General features: G+C 38.6%; 1 protein-coding gene across 3 annotated transcripts in view; it reads left to right on the forward strand.

Moving 5' to 3' along the window:
• The window catches only part of LOC108432634 (ribosomal RNA processing protein 1 homolog B-like), a 24,439-nt gene extending 19,470 nt beyond the window's left edge, over positions 1-4,969 (forward strand). The window contains exons 15-18 of one of the 3 annotated variants that reach the window (XM_037539444.1): positions 534-701; positions 1,286-1,325; positions 1,742-1,808; positions 2,463-2,529. In XM_037539444.1, the coding sequence (XP_037395341.1) occupies positions 534-701; positions 1,286-1,325; positions 1,742-1,770 (237 nt within the window). In that variant the 3' untranslated portion in view covers positions 1,771-1,808; positions 2,463-2,529. Of the gene's footprint in view, positions 1-533; positions 702-1,285; positions 1,326-1,741; positions 1,809-2,462 lie in introns of all 3 variants that reach the window. The other 2 variants (XM_017706619.2, XM_017706620.2) reach the window with 2 other exon arrangements.
• Positions 4,970-17,820: the final 12,851 nt, after the last annotated feature.

The raw sequence follows: 17,820 nt of genomic DNA on the forward strand, positions 1-17,820 counted from the left end.
AGGTATCCCAAAATTCGAGGAACCTTCCACAGCAGTGCAAGGCCACTAGGGCTGTGCTGTCGCAACTAACTTTGATATTCGAGGTAATAAACTGATGTGTGTTTTAACCTATGGGGAGCAAAAACATGAAATAAGGCCCCAAAAAAAAAGTACTTCGGCCAAATTAATGTGGGGCTGGGCTTGGAGGCTCACTCTTAGCTGTTGTCAGAACTTAATAAGAAAAAGAAAATGTTTGCATTGGCATTCTGGCCTAACTAGTTTGTCATGTTGTACCATATTCTGCAGTGCTACATTCCTCAGTTCAGAATTCACAATTTTGTATCTTTTTTTACATGTTGTCAACAGATGGAAGGCACTGCTTACCTTATATAATTTTTGCCACTTATTGAAACTCAAACATGCACTAGCTGTAATCACAATAACAGTCAGTAAGGTATTCTGGAAATATGGCACTTTGTCCTATTTTATATTGTGCCGCTGAAGTGTACACATCAAATACTGAACAGCCATTTTGACATGTTTCTCTGCGTTAGGTTCCTGAGATTGCAGCTTCTGTAATGCCCAAAAAGAAGCTAAAGATGAAGAATGCCTCCTCCAAATCTGACTTTGCCTTCTTTCAGGGTCAAATAAAAACCCCCTCTCCACTCTTCTGTAAAGTTAAATCTAAAGGCAGCCCCAGTACACCTTTGTCCACCATCAAGGTATGCTGTTTTAAGCCATTTTTATCCAAATAAGCTGCACTCTGCATATGGAACTCTAGCAGTTCATCATCATGAAAAGAAAACTCACTCAATTTCGGTGTTCAGTGAAAATTTGCAGATTGATCTGAAACTTTGGCTGTAGAGATTAAGTTTAGGGTTTCGTTGGAGATGGCTGTCATTTGTCCATTTTCAGGTCAGGTTTCAAGCTTCTTTATCATTCCCTCCAAAAGTCTTGTATCAGGTAATTCCCATGATTGCCATACTGTGTGGAAAGTTTGAGGATACGTAGCTTTTTTCCACTGTTTTAAAAAGTTGCAAAGGTTCTGTTAGCATAAAACAGCTGTGTGCTATTTTGTGCATTTTTGTTTTGTCACTTTTATGTGTATTAAGTGTCTTCATTTAATAAAAGATTTGTGCTCATTTCCAAACTAGTGTTAAAATTACATATTGAAAATATTTCTGCCCAGAGGTGGTTTAAGGGGAAAAAACGCATTACCTTTTTACTAAAGCAAGACTTATCATTCTCCATAAGTTTAGTGTTCAATTACTGCAAAGTGACTACATAAGGCATTCTCATTTCTTAGAAACCCTTTGAAAAGCTTGGTGTCTACAAACTTCTCACAGGTAGTGTATGCACTGAGGTATCATATACACAGAGGTGTCAGTTTGCTAGGACCACCTATCACAGTGTGTGTTGCACTGGTCCAAGTGGATCAGAAGTGCTGAAGTTTTTAAACATTCTGTCCAATCTAGATACTCCTACTTTGTTGCAGATGTATAGTTAAGCTAGGCACATGCTGTGATTTTAGCCCATTTTGAAGCCTGATCATTGTATCTGGCTGAAGTTCTGTATCTGTCAGTGAATTACGGTTAGGTCGGGACAATTGCAACTTTAGAATAAATTACATTTAGGTTAAATCAACCATTCACTTCAGGCAGCTTTTTCAGTCTTTATGAGGTGTTAAATTATAACATTATTTGAAGGAGCAGGGATTAACACTGTTTGCTTCTATAGCTGTTTTTTTTTTTATCTTTTACAGACATTCCAGATTTCAAAGTCAGAAACTAAAAAAGTTACCTTTGGACTCAAGAACAACAAAACAACTGGTAAGTCTTAAACTGACTTGTCAGTGTCATCTGCTTAATTTTTCACTAGCCCCAAAAGCTAAAAACTGCTAGCACATTGCTAACTGGTAAGGCACAAGCTTTCAATACTTGTTAGCTACATTAGTCTTGTAGCTGCATTGCAAAGCTGAAAGTAAGCTTGGACAACAAACATGTCTTGGCAGATCAGCTTTGTTTCGGATGAAATACAGTAAATCCCTGCGCAAATGTGTTTCTTGCTGCTTTGAAATAAATTTTTTTTTTCTGTTATGGCACCAGTGGCTGATGTAGTAAACAATAGATCACAGCCGAACCCAAACCCAAAATCACAGCCGCTACAATTTATACATGGGTCATTTGAACACGAGTTTATGCAGCGCATTAGACCCATCCCCTTCATTTCAACTTTACTCTGACATCGTTGACCACGGTTTCCATAAAAGAAGGTCGATGAGAGATGTTGGGAAGGGACTCAGGAATGTATCGGCAGTACTGTTTTATTTTTACATACTATGATTTTGATAATGTATTGAAACGGTTAACATTGGTAGTAGACCAATGTTTTAAAAACTAATCTGTTGAATGTTTTCTGCAGTAATACCCTTGTGGTCTCACTTTTTTTTTTTTTTTTTTTTTTTTGTTTCTTTTATCTCTCAGAATTCAGGAAGACGGATCGTAGTTTGTTGGTGAGTCCTGTCGGATCATCCCGTGTGGCATTTGACCCTAAAAAAACACCAATTTGCAGTGTGCTTAAGTCACCTGCTTCCTCTCCATCTGTCAGTGTGAAAAAACTCACAGCCAAGAGAAGACCGACAGCAGCAGATTTCTTCTAAGAACAGAGAACTTTTGAATCTCTTTATGCTACATTTATATTGCATTGCTGTTTTGGTTGAGGAATGTTATTTGAAGGCTCATGTTGAAAATGTCTGTGATTGTCAATCAACTGTTCTGATTTATTATTATTATTATTTGTCAGTAATGCCCCCGTGACCCTGAAGGAGAAGCGGCTTAGAAAATGGATGGAGTAATGTCAGTGCATTTGGTGGTATTGTCTGTTTTAAAGTCATCTGATCTAAACAGGTGTTATTTTTAGTGCATTGTATGAAAGGTTTTCTGAACACAGGTGAGGCCTAGAGTTAGGCCTAGAGTTAGATGCAACAAACCATCTCTATCAACATCATGTATCTTGTAACTTTTTTAGGAGTAGGAAAAAATGTCCTTAACATTTTAAATGCAGGTTAATGGAACAAGATTTGTTTAAAGCAATTTTTGGAGCATTTGTTGTTCCATTTTTCATGAAATTTAAAACTGGCTGTAAAAGTAAAAGGCAACTGGCATTTTCAATTACAAAAATGGAGGTACAGTGTTTTGTACGGATGACAATTATTGATTTGATAATATTCTATAAATGTAATAGTTAAAGCATTTGAATAAATTAAACATTTACTACTTTTATGAACTCTGGCACCGCAGATTGCACCTGTCATTAAATCTGGTGTGGCTGTGTGTGCTTTGTTCACAGAGCAAAAAGTTCTCTTTAAAAAAAAAAAGAAAAAAAAAAGGTATGGTTTCTGCTCTTCTTGATATTTGAAGAGGAAAAGTTTACTGCAGGCTTAATCCATCCCATACTGTTCAATGTGAGTACCACCCTGTTTTTAAGATTAAGTTTATGAATTAGGTTTTATAATTGTGTGTTTTGTGAGTTTGGTGAAGTAAGAGTTCACTACGCTGGACACAATTATCCAGAGCATTGTCATTAATCGTAGTCAGAGGGAAGTAAAGGTTGCGTAAGGTAGCCTAAAATGTGTTTTTGTTATAGCAGAGAATTAAACCCAAGTCTCCAACATACAGGACTACACTGTGACTACAGAGTTCTATTACTTCTATGTCTGCAGATATAGGAAAAGCATTTAATTGGTGTAGAGCAGCGGTCACCAGTCTTATCCGTAACGAGTAAATCATTAAAATCAAGGAGAAGCACACCTGATTCCACTTGTTTAATCAACTGCTTTCTTGAAATTGCTGATTAATTCTATTAGATACACCTATGTATTTAGAATGAAAAGTTGTGGAAACACCTGCTCCTTCTGGACAAGACATGATTCTAATTAAAAAACTGAAGCTGATACAAAACAAAACCGCTAAACACAGAGAAAGGTACAATCTTTTATTAAATATTAAGGCCTCATAAATGGAAGCGTTAACCTGAGTTGGCCAGGGCTGCAACTGACCAAAAAGTCACAATTTTATACTTCTGGGTAAGGGGGACTTGCACCTGGCTCCCCATTGGCCCTCCTAATTAAGTCATCTCTTTTTTGATTTTCCAGTTGTCTTCTGAGAAAATTCCCACCAATGTTTCCAAACCCCAAAAGTAACATTTTAAACTAGCTGCAGGCCAAAGAGACCAAGGCCACTATCGACCTTACAACTTGGTCTCTATATATGCATGTTTTCTCCCTTGGAGACATCTCAGTACTGATAAGGAATAAGCAGATACCTTTATTACTGATAAAAAAAAAAACAAGCAGGTGTTGTTAATACTGATAAATGATAAGCAGGTGTCATCACAGGCGTGTGCCTCCCCTGGGAAAAACTTGGCACACATCACTCATCACCTGCAACATTCTCAATCATAATACTGGCATTATTATGATTAATAAAACTTTCAGTGCAGTTGGGTTCTAATTATGCAAGCCCAGTTAGCTATCTTATGGGTTTTCACTGGGCTCCCCATGAGAAAGCATTAGCCTTGCATGTGCAAGCCCAAGTTATTCCTGTAACTCCCCATGGGTTGTTGTTGGGGCTTGTATGGGCTATCCATGAATCTAGTTGGGTTTTAAATCAAACAAAATATTTGGGTGTACTTTTGTGTGAATTTTTATAAACATCATTAAATATATTAAGACAACATTTTTAGTATTTTTACATGACTGAAGTTTTCAACTAATCTGAACAACGGGAACTGTTTATGGGAAGAGAGAGAGGAGGGGAAAAACGGAGTTTCCCTCTTGCACCTTTTTCTCCCCCGCCCACTGCCGATGAACCATCACCTTAAGAGTGAACATTTACAGTTGTTTTCTGTGTGATTTACTATTTCTAAAAATAAATTAATCTTGTTTGCAATATTACATGAAACCTAGCAATAAAAGATTATTTTGAAAAAACTAATGTGCATAATGAATTTATTTAGCTAAGCATTAAGTTGGCTGATAGTCATACCACCATCCAGCAACAGGGTATCTAGCTAGCTAGCTTTCAAGTGACCTTTCCGAGCTAAGTATTTGTTGGTGCTTTTTAGCTTGGTAGCTAAGCAGCTTCAAAAGGATAGGCTCTTAATTGAGATATTGACTTAATTTTGACAGTTTGTTGATGTATGTTAAGATACCTAGTTAGTATCTAATTAGTATCTAATACCTAGTTAGCTTCTTAGCTAGCTAGCTAAGTACTTGCTCTTTCTGGCTAATGCAGGCCATTGCTAACACGCATATAATAAAACATCTGGTAAATACAGCAACAGCTTGTTGCTGAAAAACATTCATTTTGTACTCAGTCTCCATGTAGGCCCCTTGAGCAGCAGCCCATGTGGGTTAAAGACAGGTATAAGATGGGCACAATGTAGAACAATAATGGACATTGTATGTTGGGCTTATATGGGACCTTAGTTTATAGCCCAAGAGGGTTTTACATGGGTACAGCATGGGCGCAGACTGGGCCCTTCACTGGCAAACTGGGCTGTGGATACCTGGGCCCTTTATGTGCATTATATAATGGGCCCCATCATGGTATCCCATTCTGGACCCATCGCATTTTGTTATCAGTTTCCATGTGGGCCCCTTGAGGAGCAGGCCATATGGGTTAAAGACAGGTATAAAGTGGGTATAGTGTGGGACCATAATGGGTAATGTATGTTGGGCTTATTTGGGGCCCTCCATTTGGAGCCCAAGTGGGTTTTGTGTTTCCAGTATGGGCACAGACCAGGAACTTTACCTTCAAACTGGGCTGAGGATACCTGGGCCCCTTACGTGCACTATATAATGGACAACCATGGGAGTGCCCATTTGAGGCCCATCTTATTTTGTCCTCGGGTTCCATGAGGGGCCTTTGAGTGGCACTCCAAATGGATACATAATGGGTGTAAGATGAGTAAAGTGTGAAACTACAGTCTATATGTTGGGTCTATATGCTTTTTGAAGGAAGTTGGATTTTATTCTAGGTGTATTATGGGAATAGAGTAAGACAATCCTAGGCAAACTGAACTGGTGATGATGGGAGTCCCATGATGCAATAACCATGCATTTTCAGAATGCAGCCCAATAAAATCAATTGATCAAACATAGTTTATAAAACAAAAAACATTTCCTACTTTGAATGTATTTATTACAGAGCTAGACACTAGTCAAAAGAGCACTTTAAATAACCTTATAATTCATAATTTCAATTCATAAGAAATACATTTCATTTTCATCTTTGGTGAGCAAACTGTCACATGACATTTAAAACCAAAATAATTCAAGCTGTTTTTTCACCTTTAACCACTGTTTAATTAGCTGTTTTACAGCTAAAGAGGAAAATGATATGTACTGCATGTTTGTACTCTCCTTCAACAGCAAATTAAGTCATAAACCCAACTTTAAATTTGAAACAGCATTTTATAAATTCCATCCATAACAAGGAACGATGCATAATAAGTATTAAAAAGTCCATAAAACAACAGACTTAAACATGTACCACTCACAATGTAAAATTCCATTCTACATGCTATATCCCATTAACTATATATTCACAGACTGTAAGCTGTCAAACCAAAGGCATTTAAAAACACAGCTTTTCAAGTATTCTCATTACACTGCCAAACACAACAGTACATTATGGTCAAGTCATTTAGCTGCTTTTTAAACTGCTGTTTTAATCATTTGTTTTTGAAAGGGTTAACTCTGCTCTAACTCTGCTCTAAGCAGACTTTGCAGCAAGCATAGCTACTGTCCTTGGCAGTTTTGCACAAACAACTTGCTCCTCTTATCGGGACAACATTCTGTCCAGAACCATTTGTTCTCTTTCGTAGGTAAGATTATCGTACACAGAGCAGAAGCCCCCCTCCTTTGGGCAGTTCCGGTGGTCCGTGAGTGTCAGCTTAGCATTTCATGACTGTTAGACAACTTATTTGGGTCCACCCTGTTTGCTTGTATGCAACAGGGCAGGACGTGTTTGTATAAAAGAAGGAGTGCCCTTCTTTCTTTGTGCAGAAGACTTAATAAACTCTTTGATTGATTAAGAGAGTCGTTCTGTCTTCCTGCACCGAGCGCTCCCGCTGCGACTGAGACTTTCCACAGGACAGGTGATCCACTCTCTGGTTCCTCTTCATGAACGGACCAAAAACGGCCGGTCCTTTCAGTTTTTCAGCTATAGAAAAAAAAGATTTGAATAAAATCTTTAAAACATTTTGAATTAAAAAAACTGAACTAATAATCTATATCTAATCTTCAATCACAAACTTACCCTTTAAGTTTAAACAATTTAAACCATTTTTGTACATCACATCCATTTTCATATTTATGCAGCAGTATTTATCATTTAACAAGTAATCAGCAATCATTAAAAGTCTAAAATCCTCCATGTATTACTTCCCAGCAACTTGACAGACTCAAACAGACCTGAAAACATATCATTCTATATGCTACATTCCCATATCTGTTTCTTGACCGATTCTCTTCTCAAACCACAGACAAAATTCTCAACATACACTGCTCAAAAAAATAAAGGGAACACTCAAATAACACATCGTAGATCTGAATGAATGAAATATTCTCATTGAATACTTCTGTACAAAGTTGAATGTGCTGACAACAAAATCACAAAAATCATCAATGGAAATCAAATTTATTAAACAAGGAGGCCTGGATTTGGAGTCACACACAAAATTAAAGTGGAAAAACACACTACAGGCTGATCCAACTTTGATGTAACGTCCTTAAAACAAGTCAAAATGAGGCTCAGTATTGTGCGTGGCCTCCACGTACGTGCCTGTATGACCTCCCTACAAAGCCTGGGCATGCTCCTGATGAGGTGGCGGATGGTCTCCTGAGGGATCTCCTCCCATATCTGGACTAAAGCATCCGCCAACTCCTGGACAGTCTGTGGTGCAACGTGGCATTGGTGGATGGAGGGAGACATGACGTCCCAGATGTGCTCAATCAGATTCAGGTCTGGGGAACGGGCGGGCCAGTCCATAGCTTCAATGTCTTCATCTTGCAGGAACTGCTGACACACTCCAGCCACATGAGGTCTAGCATTGTCCTGCATTAGGAGGAACCCAGGGCCAACCGCACCAGCATATGGTCTCACAAGGGGTCTGAGGATCTCATCTCGGTACCTAATGGCAGTCAGGCTACCTCTGGCGAGCACATGGAAGGCTGTGCGGCCCTCCAAAGAAATGCCACCCCACACCATTACTGACCCACTGCCAAACCGGTCATGCTGAAGGATGTTGCAGGCAGCAGATTGCTCTCCACAGCATCTCCAGACTCTGTCACGTCTGTCACATGTGCTCAGTGTGAACCTGCTTTCATCTGTGAAGAGCAATGGGCGCCAGTGGTGAATTTGCCAATCCTGGTGTTCTCTGGCAAATGCCAAGCGTCCTGCACGGTGTTGGGCTGTGAGCACAACCCCCATCTCCATCCTCATGGAGTCGGTTTCTAACCATTTGTGCAGACACATGCACATTTGTGGCCTGCTGGAGGTCATTTTGCAGGGCTCTGGCAGTGCTCCTCCTGTTCCTCCTTGCACAAAGGTGGAGGTAGCGGTCCTGCTGCTGGGTTGTTGCCCTCCTACGGCCTCCTCCACGTCTCCTGGTGTACTGGCCTGTCTCCTGGTATCGCCTCCAGCCTCTGGACACTACACTGACAGACACAGCAAACCTTCTTGCCACAGCTTGCATTGATGTGCTATCCTGGATGAGCTGCACTACCTGAGCCACGAGTGTGAAAGCACCACCAACATTCAAAAGTGACCAAAACATCAGCCAGAAAGCATAGGTACTGCGAAGTGGTCTGTGGTCCCCACCTGCAGAACCACTCCTTTATTGAGTGCATCTTGCTAATTGCCAATAATTTCCACCTGCTGTCTATTCCATTTGCACAACAGCATGTGAAATTGATTGTCAATCAGTGTTGCTTCCTAAGTGGACAGTTTGATTTCACAGAAGTCTGATTTACTTGGAGTTATATAGTGTTGTACCGCGACCCTGACGGAGAGGCGGCTTAGAAAATGGATGGATGGGTGGATGGATGGATATAGTGTGGACTAGTGGTTCTTTATCCACTTAAGTGTTCCCTTTATTTTATTGAGCAGTGTAGAATGGTCTGGAAAGTTGTACATGTTGCCTTTTTCAACGATTGTCACTAGTTTTTTCAGAATTTCTGTGCTGAACATAACGCTATTCTCTGATGGCACAATTACAAGCACCACTGTACCACTTAGAAACTGCCTTTTCTGCATCCTTTTGGTTTATGTTCTGTGTTAATGTGTTCCTCTTATGGGCACCTTGTTGAGAAAGATGGAAAAAAAAACAGACAAAACAGAAGCAGATGGTGAAAAGGTTTATCAATCTTAAAGCATTTCACACATTTCAACTCAGAGAGCATGGAAATTATTATTATGTATTGGAAAAATGCTAAATATCTTTTGAATGACAATGTAAAAGGCTACTGACCAGATCATTTTATTATACAGATCAAACAAAATAATGTTAAGTACTTAGTTAGGCTACTAAAAAAATGAAGCTGAAAAGAAATCCTGTTAAATGTGGGGCTAACCAAGTTTTAAAACTGTTAAATTATGAATGTACTAGTGGTTCTTTATCCTATTTCTGGGGGCTCCCAGCCCTGCACATTTTGGTTTTTCCCTGTGGTCAACACACCTGATCCAACAAATCTGCTCATTAATACGCCCCTCCCTGAGTTGGCTGTGTTAGAGCAAAAACACACAAAATGTGCAGAACAGGTTGTTCTCTAGGTCTAACTGACAGACTTCCCATATAACAGGAACTATTACCATAAAACACTTCAAACAGACGAAGCCCTTGGAACTGCCTCTTCCCATGTCGACCAACGAAATTGTACTGACAAGCTAGTTCATTAGCCATGACAAAAGCCATCATTCTCTTGTTGATTCATCGACTGTTCGACCACCTATTTCACCCAGGACATGCACCTGAATAGTATGAAGGATGAAAGTACAAAAATAAACTGATGATGGCATTTCAAAAAATAAAACTAAATTAAAGAAAGAGTCCATAAAAATGCATGCACTGTTACCTGATTAAAAATTGATTCAATAAACTATTAATGTTAACCTAAGTTGTCAATTTACGTGCATTTTCATCACCTTCCTTTTATCAAAGAATATTTAACATCCTCATACAAAAAAGTATGAAAAATGAAACATGGTTAATATTTCATTAAATCAACTTTGTTTTAATTAAATAGCTGATTTTATGAAATTTACAAAAATCATGAAAATTGTTAATGTATTATTGTACATGTATTTCTCTCAACATTTTTTTAGTGGATTTTGTTACTTTCACTGCTTACAGAATTGGAGGATTTTGGAAAAACATTTAATCAGGAATTTTAAAGAATTGTTAAAGAATGTTTAAAGGCATCTTTGTGATAACAAATGTGTGTTGCACACATGTGTTTACAAACACAAATTTTTACATAGAAATAAAGAAAGAGTATCTTACCATAATATATTATCATGCCTCACATTTGATGTCTCAACGAGAGGTGTATCCCTTGATATCTGCAGTGGGGGTTGAAGTGGAGTCATTACAGGAAAAGGCTTTATATACTTTCATTATGTGTAGGCAGAGAGCAGCTTCCTCGTTGGCTGAGGTGGTGGCTTAAAGACTTCATTAGCTTCTTCTTCAGATTCTGAACTGGACAGTTTCCGTTTTCTAGTGTTGGAAAAATAAATATGGTCTTTAAACCTTATGAATGGAGAATAGGATTTAATTTAATGTAACTTATTATGGCCTTAAAATCTTATGCTTTACCTTTCCATGTGTTATGCCTGACTCTGTATAGGTGCAATACTGAACATATTACCATTACTAATCAGACATATCCTGCTAAGGTCTTACTAAAAATTTGGTTAACACAGTGGATCTCTTAATTATGGGGACAAAGTTAAATTTACTTGAGCACAACATGCATAACTACAAGCCAGGAGCAAGCATTAAGGCCACCAAAACTCTCTGACTTGATCCAAGTAATGCAATAATTATGCAATAAAGAAGAGGCACATAAACATGCAAATGACCCTACTGCTCTGCATAGTACCTTAATTGTAACTCACATAAAAGAGCCCATTTAATATGCCATTAATATGCCATTTCAGTATTTTACTGTGTAGTGTGGGGGTGGGAGAAAGAGAAATAAGCTGCCCCACAACTTGTCGCCTTCTCCTTGGTCCTCTCTCAGCTTCTGAATCAGTCTGCAGATCTGATGTCATCTCTGCTTTCGTCAATTTTTCCCTGGCTTGGGAATAACTCCCTAAAAATGGTAATGAAAAACACAAGGACTATTCATGCTGATGCGGATATTATAATGTTAAAAAGAGAGGCTGGATAAAATGAAAAGGATTAAGTACATAGTCTGAGACAGCTTCACAACATACTTACCTGCCTCTCCCAAAACACGAACATGATACCTCTCCCAGTTTCCCTGAGGGTTGGTACAGTCTAGCTTTGTGCCCAACTGGCCAGTAGCATTCATTTTTTTCTGTTCCACAGAGCCACTTGTTTGGAATAATGGCAACTCTTCCTGCTTCTCTGAATTAAACAGCTGCAAACATCTGCATTGCACTGTTTAGGTGTATGTGGTTGACAGAAGAAAAATTGTAGGGAAAAAATGAGAAAAAAGTGATTTAACAGTTGTAAAGTAAAGGCAAGTGTTGGAGCCCAATTTGGATTTACTCCACTGTGTACCACCTGCTTGCCTGCCTGCCACTTACCTTCTTCCTCCCTCCCTGCCTGCCTGCTTGCTATCTGCTGGTCTGCCTGCTACCTATCTCCCTACCTGCCTGCCTGACAGTGAGCTTTCTCCCTACCTGCCTGCCTCTGCCACCATCTATGAAACCAGGTATGAGCAACAGTCGGACACAGTGTTTTTAAGATAAGCGCGTAATCATTTTTACAGCATCTACATATTGGAATAAGTTGGCCATAACAGCAAGGCAACAAAACGATCTCAAAATGGTAAAGGATAACTTTTCTGGTGACATCATTTACTGGAAGACCTTGGAGCTGATCAGAGAGTCCCTATACAAGTTTGATTCTAAGGCATGAGGAATCCAAAGGGTGGTCAAAAAATGGCTTGCATTTGTCAAAATATTCACATGCAACATATGTTTTTCCAGATGGAGAGTGCAGAATGTTTTTAACAAGTGTAATTCTTCCACAGTGCTCAAAACAAATGTTTCCCATCAAATAAGTGATGAATGTCTCTTTGTCCCTATACTGCTTGTATTGTAAGCAATTCACATAATCTGATGCCACAAGTCCTGTGAGATGGCATCTTAGATGTTTTTTGTTTGCAACTGTGTTTTTTCCTGCTTTTTGTCTTTCATTTAACCACCGCACAATTTGCTGAACAGGATTTTGAGGTCTCTTCATCATTTTTTTTAGTTTACCTAAGGAGTTCTCAAAAGGAAAACTAGATACGTTATCTAGATGTCCAAATCTTCTTGCATCCTGTGCCAAGTGAATCGAACAGTGCACGTTGTACACCACAAATTCTTATCCACATATATCAGTAAAATTTTCAACAAAGTATTTCAGCAGGTTTTCAGCATAAGCACAGTACTCTATACAAAGAGTGGTGCAAAGAAGGATTCCTACTGACACAGACAACACCAAGAAGTTCAAATACTTATCATTTGGTAACTTGCTGCACAACACTACATGACCGGTATAAAGCAAAAACTGCCCAAATTCAGTGGCTTTCCATTGTGCTACTTCTAATAAAGATCTGGGATTCTGGAGAAACTAGTATTGTTATATAGGTCAGAGGACAATATACTGAAGCCATTTTGAAGCATGTACTCCACAATTCTAATACTATAGTACTATGCTGTGACTAGCCAGGGAAAACTGGAGAAACTATGAATGCTTGAGATAACAATGACACGTTATTTGCTACCATTAGCTTGAATAAAACAATATTTGTAGTTAATGACACACTCTAAGACCACGTTTACACAGCAGGTAAAAGTGACCCAAATTTGACTCTCTTATCTAATCAGATTTTTTTGTTGGGCCATTCACAATATCTTTTAAAGCTGATCTCCAGCCGGGGTATTTTGATAGCCTAAAACTCCTTATACTACCGGTGTTAAAACTACGAGGCTGAATTTAGCTTCTGTTCGCAACTTCTTGTTTGAACGTTCCCGTTCCACCTTAAATTGTGCAGCTGCTGTGTCACAAACATTAGCAAACTAGACAAAATAATGACCTCTCGGTTAGGTCCAACAGCAAAATAAGTTAATGTCACTCAGCTGTTCAGTGGGAATAGAAAAACATCTTTACGCCAGGTCTTTCAATCCTCCATGAAGCTGAACTCGCTTCTTTTTCGCGGCTGCTTGTTCGAATATCCCCGTTCTACCTTAAATGGCGCAGCTGTTAACTGCTGCGCCATTTAAGGTGGAATGGGAAAAGCCGGCGAATGTCCTGAGAATGCCCTCAGTAAAATGTTACTGGCAATAAAATAATAATGAACTGATTTTAGCTGTCAGGATATTAGGGCAGTGATTATTCAGATGAGTCTGTACTGGATCCACCTGAGTGCAGGTCCGTTTGTAAATCACTTCAAATCCAGCTGAAAGGAGATCTACCGTGTTTCAGGGAGCATCAGAGAACTGCGAACTGCAGGGAAACCTGGTGATTTAGTTCTGACTCCTTCTCATCTTCTCTCAGTCTGAACATGGAAATGTTTACTGCCAAAACCGTCTTAATGAGGTGAATTCAGTGCGCAGGAGGTTTAGATCACATATAGCGATATTCATATTTCAGCTCTTTAACCACCTCGTAATTCAGTGGATCCAGTGGTGTTAGAGGGGAATGTTCTCAGGACTAAATGTGTCGGGTTTGAACATTTGTTTCAAAATTCGCAAACTCAGACAAGAACACACAGATGCAGTGAATGATAGCAAAAAAAAACTTTTGCAAGACTAGAAACTAGTGTGAGAGTGTGACATAACTAAGCTAATTCAAACAGACCAAACAGGCTTTATTCCAGAGTGCCAAGGAGCCAACAATATTATAGGAAAACTTTAAATGTGATGACATGCACCAAAAAGACGTGCAAAAAGCATTTGACCGAGTGAACTGGAATTTTTTGTATCGTTCATTAGAAGCTTTTGGATTCCACTCAAAATACATAGATTGGATAAAGGTAGTATAAAAACCCCAGATCACGGGTAAGAGTTAATGGGTGCTGTTCAGAATTCTTTAACCTCAAAAGAGGAGTTAGACAAGGTGACTGCCTTAGTCCACTACTATTTGCTACATATATTGAACCATTGGCTGAATCAGTAAGAGCAAATAATGATATAAAGTGCATAAGAGACAATGGGGAGAGAGAATATAAAATATCTTTATTTGCAGATGATATACTCTTGTATATCAGAGAGCCAAATACATCGATTCCAGCATTGACTATTAATTTAGAAGAATATGGGGAAATATCAGGATTCCAAATTAATGAAGCTAAATCAATATAAGAAAATATCCAGAACAATTGGAGGGGAAAGTTCATTTTAAATGGACTAAGAAAGGATTTAGATATCTGGGTATTATTATTACTTCTGCAATATCGGATTTATATGAGGAGAATTATGGGAAATTAATAAAAGAAATAAAAAAGGGATTTGGCTAGATGGGAGTTACTGGCTTTGAATCTGACGGGAAGAATAGAAATGGTTAGAATGAATATTCTACCAAGGTTACTGTTCTTATTCCAGTCATTGCCTATTTGGATCCCTAACTCTACCTTTAAAATATTAAATAAACATATATCAAAATTTCTATGACAAAATAAGGAAGCTAGAATTAAATATACGACTCTGTCCAAAAGAAAAAGGAGGGTTGAATTTACCAAATCTAAAAAATTACTACAGGGCGGCACAGTTGAGAGCTATAATTATGTGGATAAGTGAAGAGACAGAAGCGATATGGGTAGTAATGGGGTGCCAGGCTATCCCATTGGAACCACTTCCACTTTTAACAGAAAAGACAAATAGAAAGTTCAAAATGGGAAATGAATGGATCAGGGGAACACTGAAAATATGGACTGTGATATGAAAAAAGTTGAAATTATATAATTCCATTTGTAGAGCCAGTAAAATAGTAAACCTGGATGCAGGCTACAAAATGTGGGCAAATAAAGGGTTAACACACATTGCACAATTGTTCAGGGGGCAAAACATGAAATCATTTGAACAACTTAGACAAGAGTTTGACCTGCCTGTTCACAACTTCTACAGTGGGTTGCAAAAGTATTCAGCCCCCTTGAACTTTTCAACCTTTTGCCACATTTCAGGCTTCAAACATAAAGATATGAAATTGTAATTTTTTGTGAAGAATCAACAACAAGTGGGACACAATTGTGAAGTGGAACGAAATTTATTGGATATTTTAAACTTTTTTTAGAAATAAAAAACTGAAAAGTGGGGCGTGCAATATTATTCAGCCCCTTTACTTTCAGTGCAGCAAACTCACTCCAGAAGTTCAGTGAGGATCTCTGAATGATCCAATGTTGACCTAAATGACTGATGATGATAAATAGAATCCACCTGTGTGTAATCAAGTCTCCGTATAAATGCACCTGCTCTGTGATAGTCTCAGAGTTCTGTTTAAAGCGCAGAGAGCATCATGAAGACCAAGGAACACACCAGGCAGGTCCGAGATACTGTTGTGGAGAGGTTTAAAGCCGGATTTGGATAGAAAAAGATTTCCCAAGCTTTAAACATCTCAAGGAGCACTGTGCAAGCGATCATATTGAAATGGAAGGAGCATCAGACCACTGCAAATCTACCAAGACCCGGCCGTCCCTCTAAACTTTCAGCTCAAACAAGGAGAAGACTGATCATAGATGCAGCCAAGAGGCCCATGATCACTCTGGATGAACTGCAGAGATCTACAGCTGAGGTGGGAGACTTTGTCCATAGGACAACGATCAGTGGTACACTGCACAAATCTGGGCTTTATGGAAGAGTGGCAAGAAAAAGCCATTTCTCAAAGATATCCATAAAAAGTCTCATTTAATGTTTGCCACAAGCCACCTGGGAGACACACCAAACATGTGGAAGAAGGTGCTCTGGTCAGATGAAACCAAAATCGAACTTATGTTTGGCGTAAAAGCAATACAGCTCATCACCCTGAACACACCATCCCCACTGTCAAACATGGTGGTGGCAGCATCATGGTTTGGGCCTGCTTTTCTTCAGCAGGGACAGGGAAGATGGTTAATATTGATGGGAAGATGGATGGAGCCAAATACAGGACCATTCTGGAAGAAAACCTGTTGGAGTCTGCAAAAGACCTGAGACTGGGACGGAGATTTATCTTCCAACAAGACAATGATCCAAAACATAAAGCAACATCTACAATGGAATGGTTCACAAATAAACGTATCCAGGTGTTAGAATGGCCAAGTCAAAGTCCAGACCTGAATCCAATCGAGAATCTGTGGAAAGAGCTGAAAACTGCTGTTCACAAACGCTCTCCATCCAACTTCACTGAGCTCGAGCTGTTTTGCAAGGAAGAATGGGCAAAAATTTCAGTCTCTCGATGTGCAAGACTGACAGAGACGTACCCCAAGCCACTTGCAGCTGTAATCACAGCAAAAGGTGGCGCTACAAAGTATTAAAGCAAAGGGGCTGAATAATATTGCACGCCCCACTTTTCAGTTTTTTATTTCTAAAAAAAGTTTAAAATATCCAACAAATTTCGTTCCACTTCACGATTGTGTCCCACTTGTTGTTGACTCTTCACAAAAAATGTCAATTTCATATCTTTATGTTTGAAGCCTGAAATGTGGCAAAAGGTTGAAAAGTTCAAGGGGGCTGAATACTTTTGCAACCCACTGTATAAATTCCTACAACTACGACACTATCTCCAGAAACATGATGAATGGATGAAAAAATTCATCAAGAACCACTTAAGATAGAGGAATTATTAATGAAATACTCAAAAGAGGAGACTAAAAAAGGTATCATATCTAAATTATATAAAGCATTGCAGGCAGATTCTGAAGTTAACAATTATAGTCATCAAGGAAACATGGGAATTGGAAGCAAATATTACAATAATAGATGATGAATGGGAAGAATAATAGCAGTACATAACTAATAGTCCCACATGGAGGGAATTTGAGTGGACAGTAAAAATGAGATACTTCATTACACCATGTGTTACATCAAAATACAATAAGCCATTGGGGCTATGTTGGAGAGGCTGTGGATAGGTAGGGGACATGACACATATATTTTGGGACTGCCCTGAACAGATTTTGTAGGAATGTCCAAAAAGAAATTAGCCAAATTTTAGGAATCAGGTTCACATTAGATCCTGCACTGTGAATATTAGGTATATTACCTGATAGTATGATTGATGAGGATTTGTCATACTTATTGAGAGTCTTACTCTTAATAGACAAAAAAATGATAATGGTGTGCTGGTTAAAACCTCAGCCTCCCAGCATATTGCAATGGAGAGAGAGGGTTAAAAAAGTTTTTATAATGGAGAAAATTACTGCAAGATTACAGCTAAGACCTGATAAATTTAGCAAAAGGTGGCTAACACTTAACTGTAATTACCTCCTTTTTTTTTTTTAAAGTAATCTGTACACATTTATTTTAGGTTGTTATGCTGTACTGCAAATGCATCTCATACGTAATGGAAGTTCTGTGTATTGTTATATGTGTTAAATAAAAACATTTAAGTTTTGCATCTTTATGT

Source organism: Pygocentrus nattereri, chromosome 6 (assembly GCF_015220715.1).
Source record: "Pygocentrus nattereri isolate fPygNat1 chromosome 6, fPygNat1.pri, whole genome shotgun sequence".
In the NCBI taxonomy this organism is placed as follows: domain Eukaryota; kingdom Metazoa; phylum Chordata; class Actinopteri; order Characiformes; family Serrasalmidae; genus Pygocentrus; species Pygocentrus nattereri.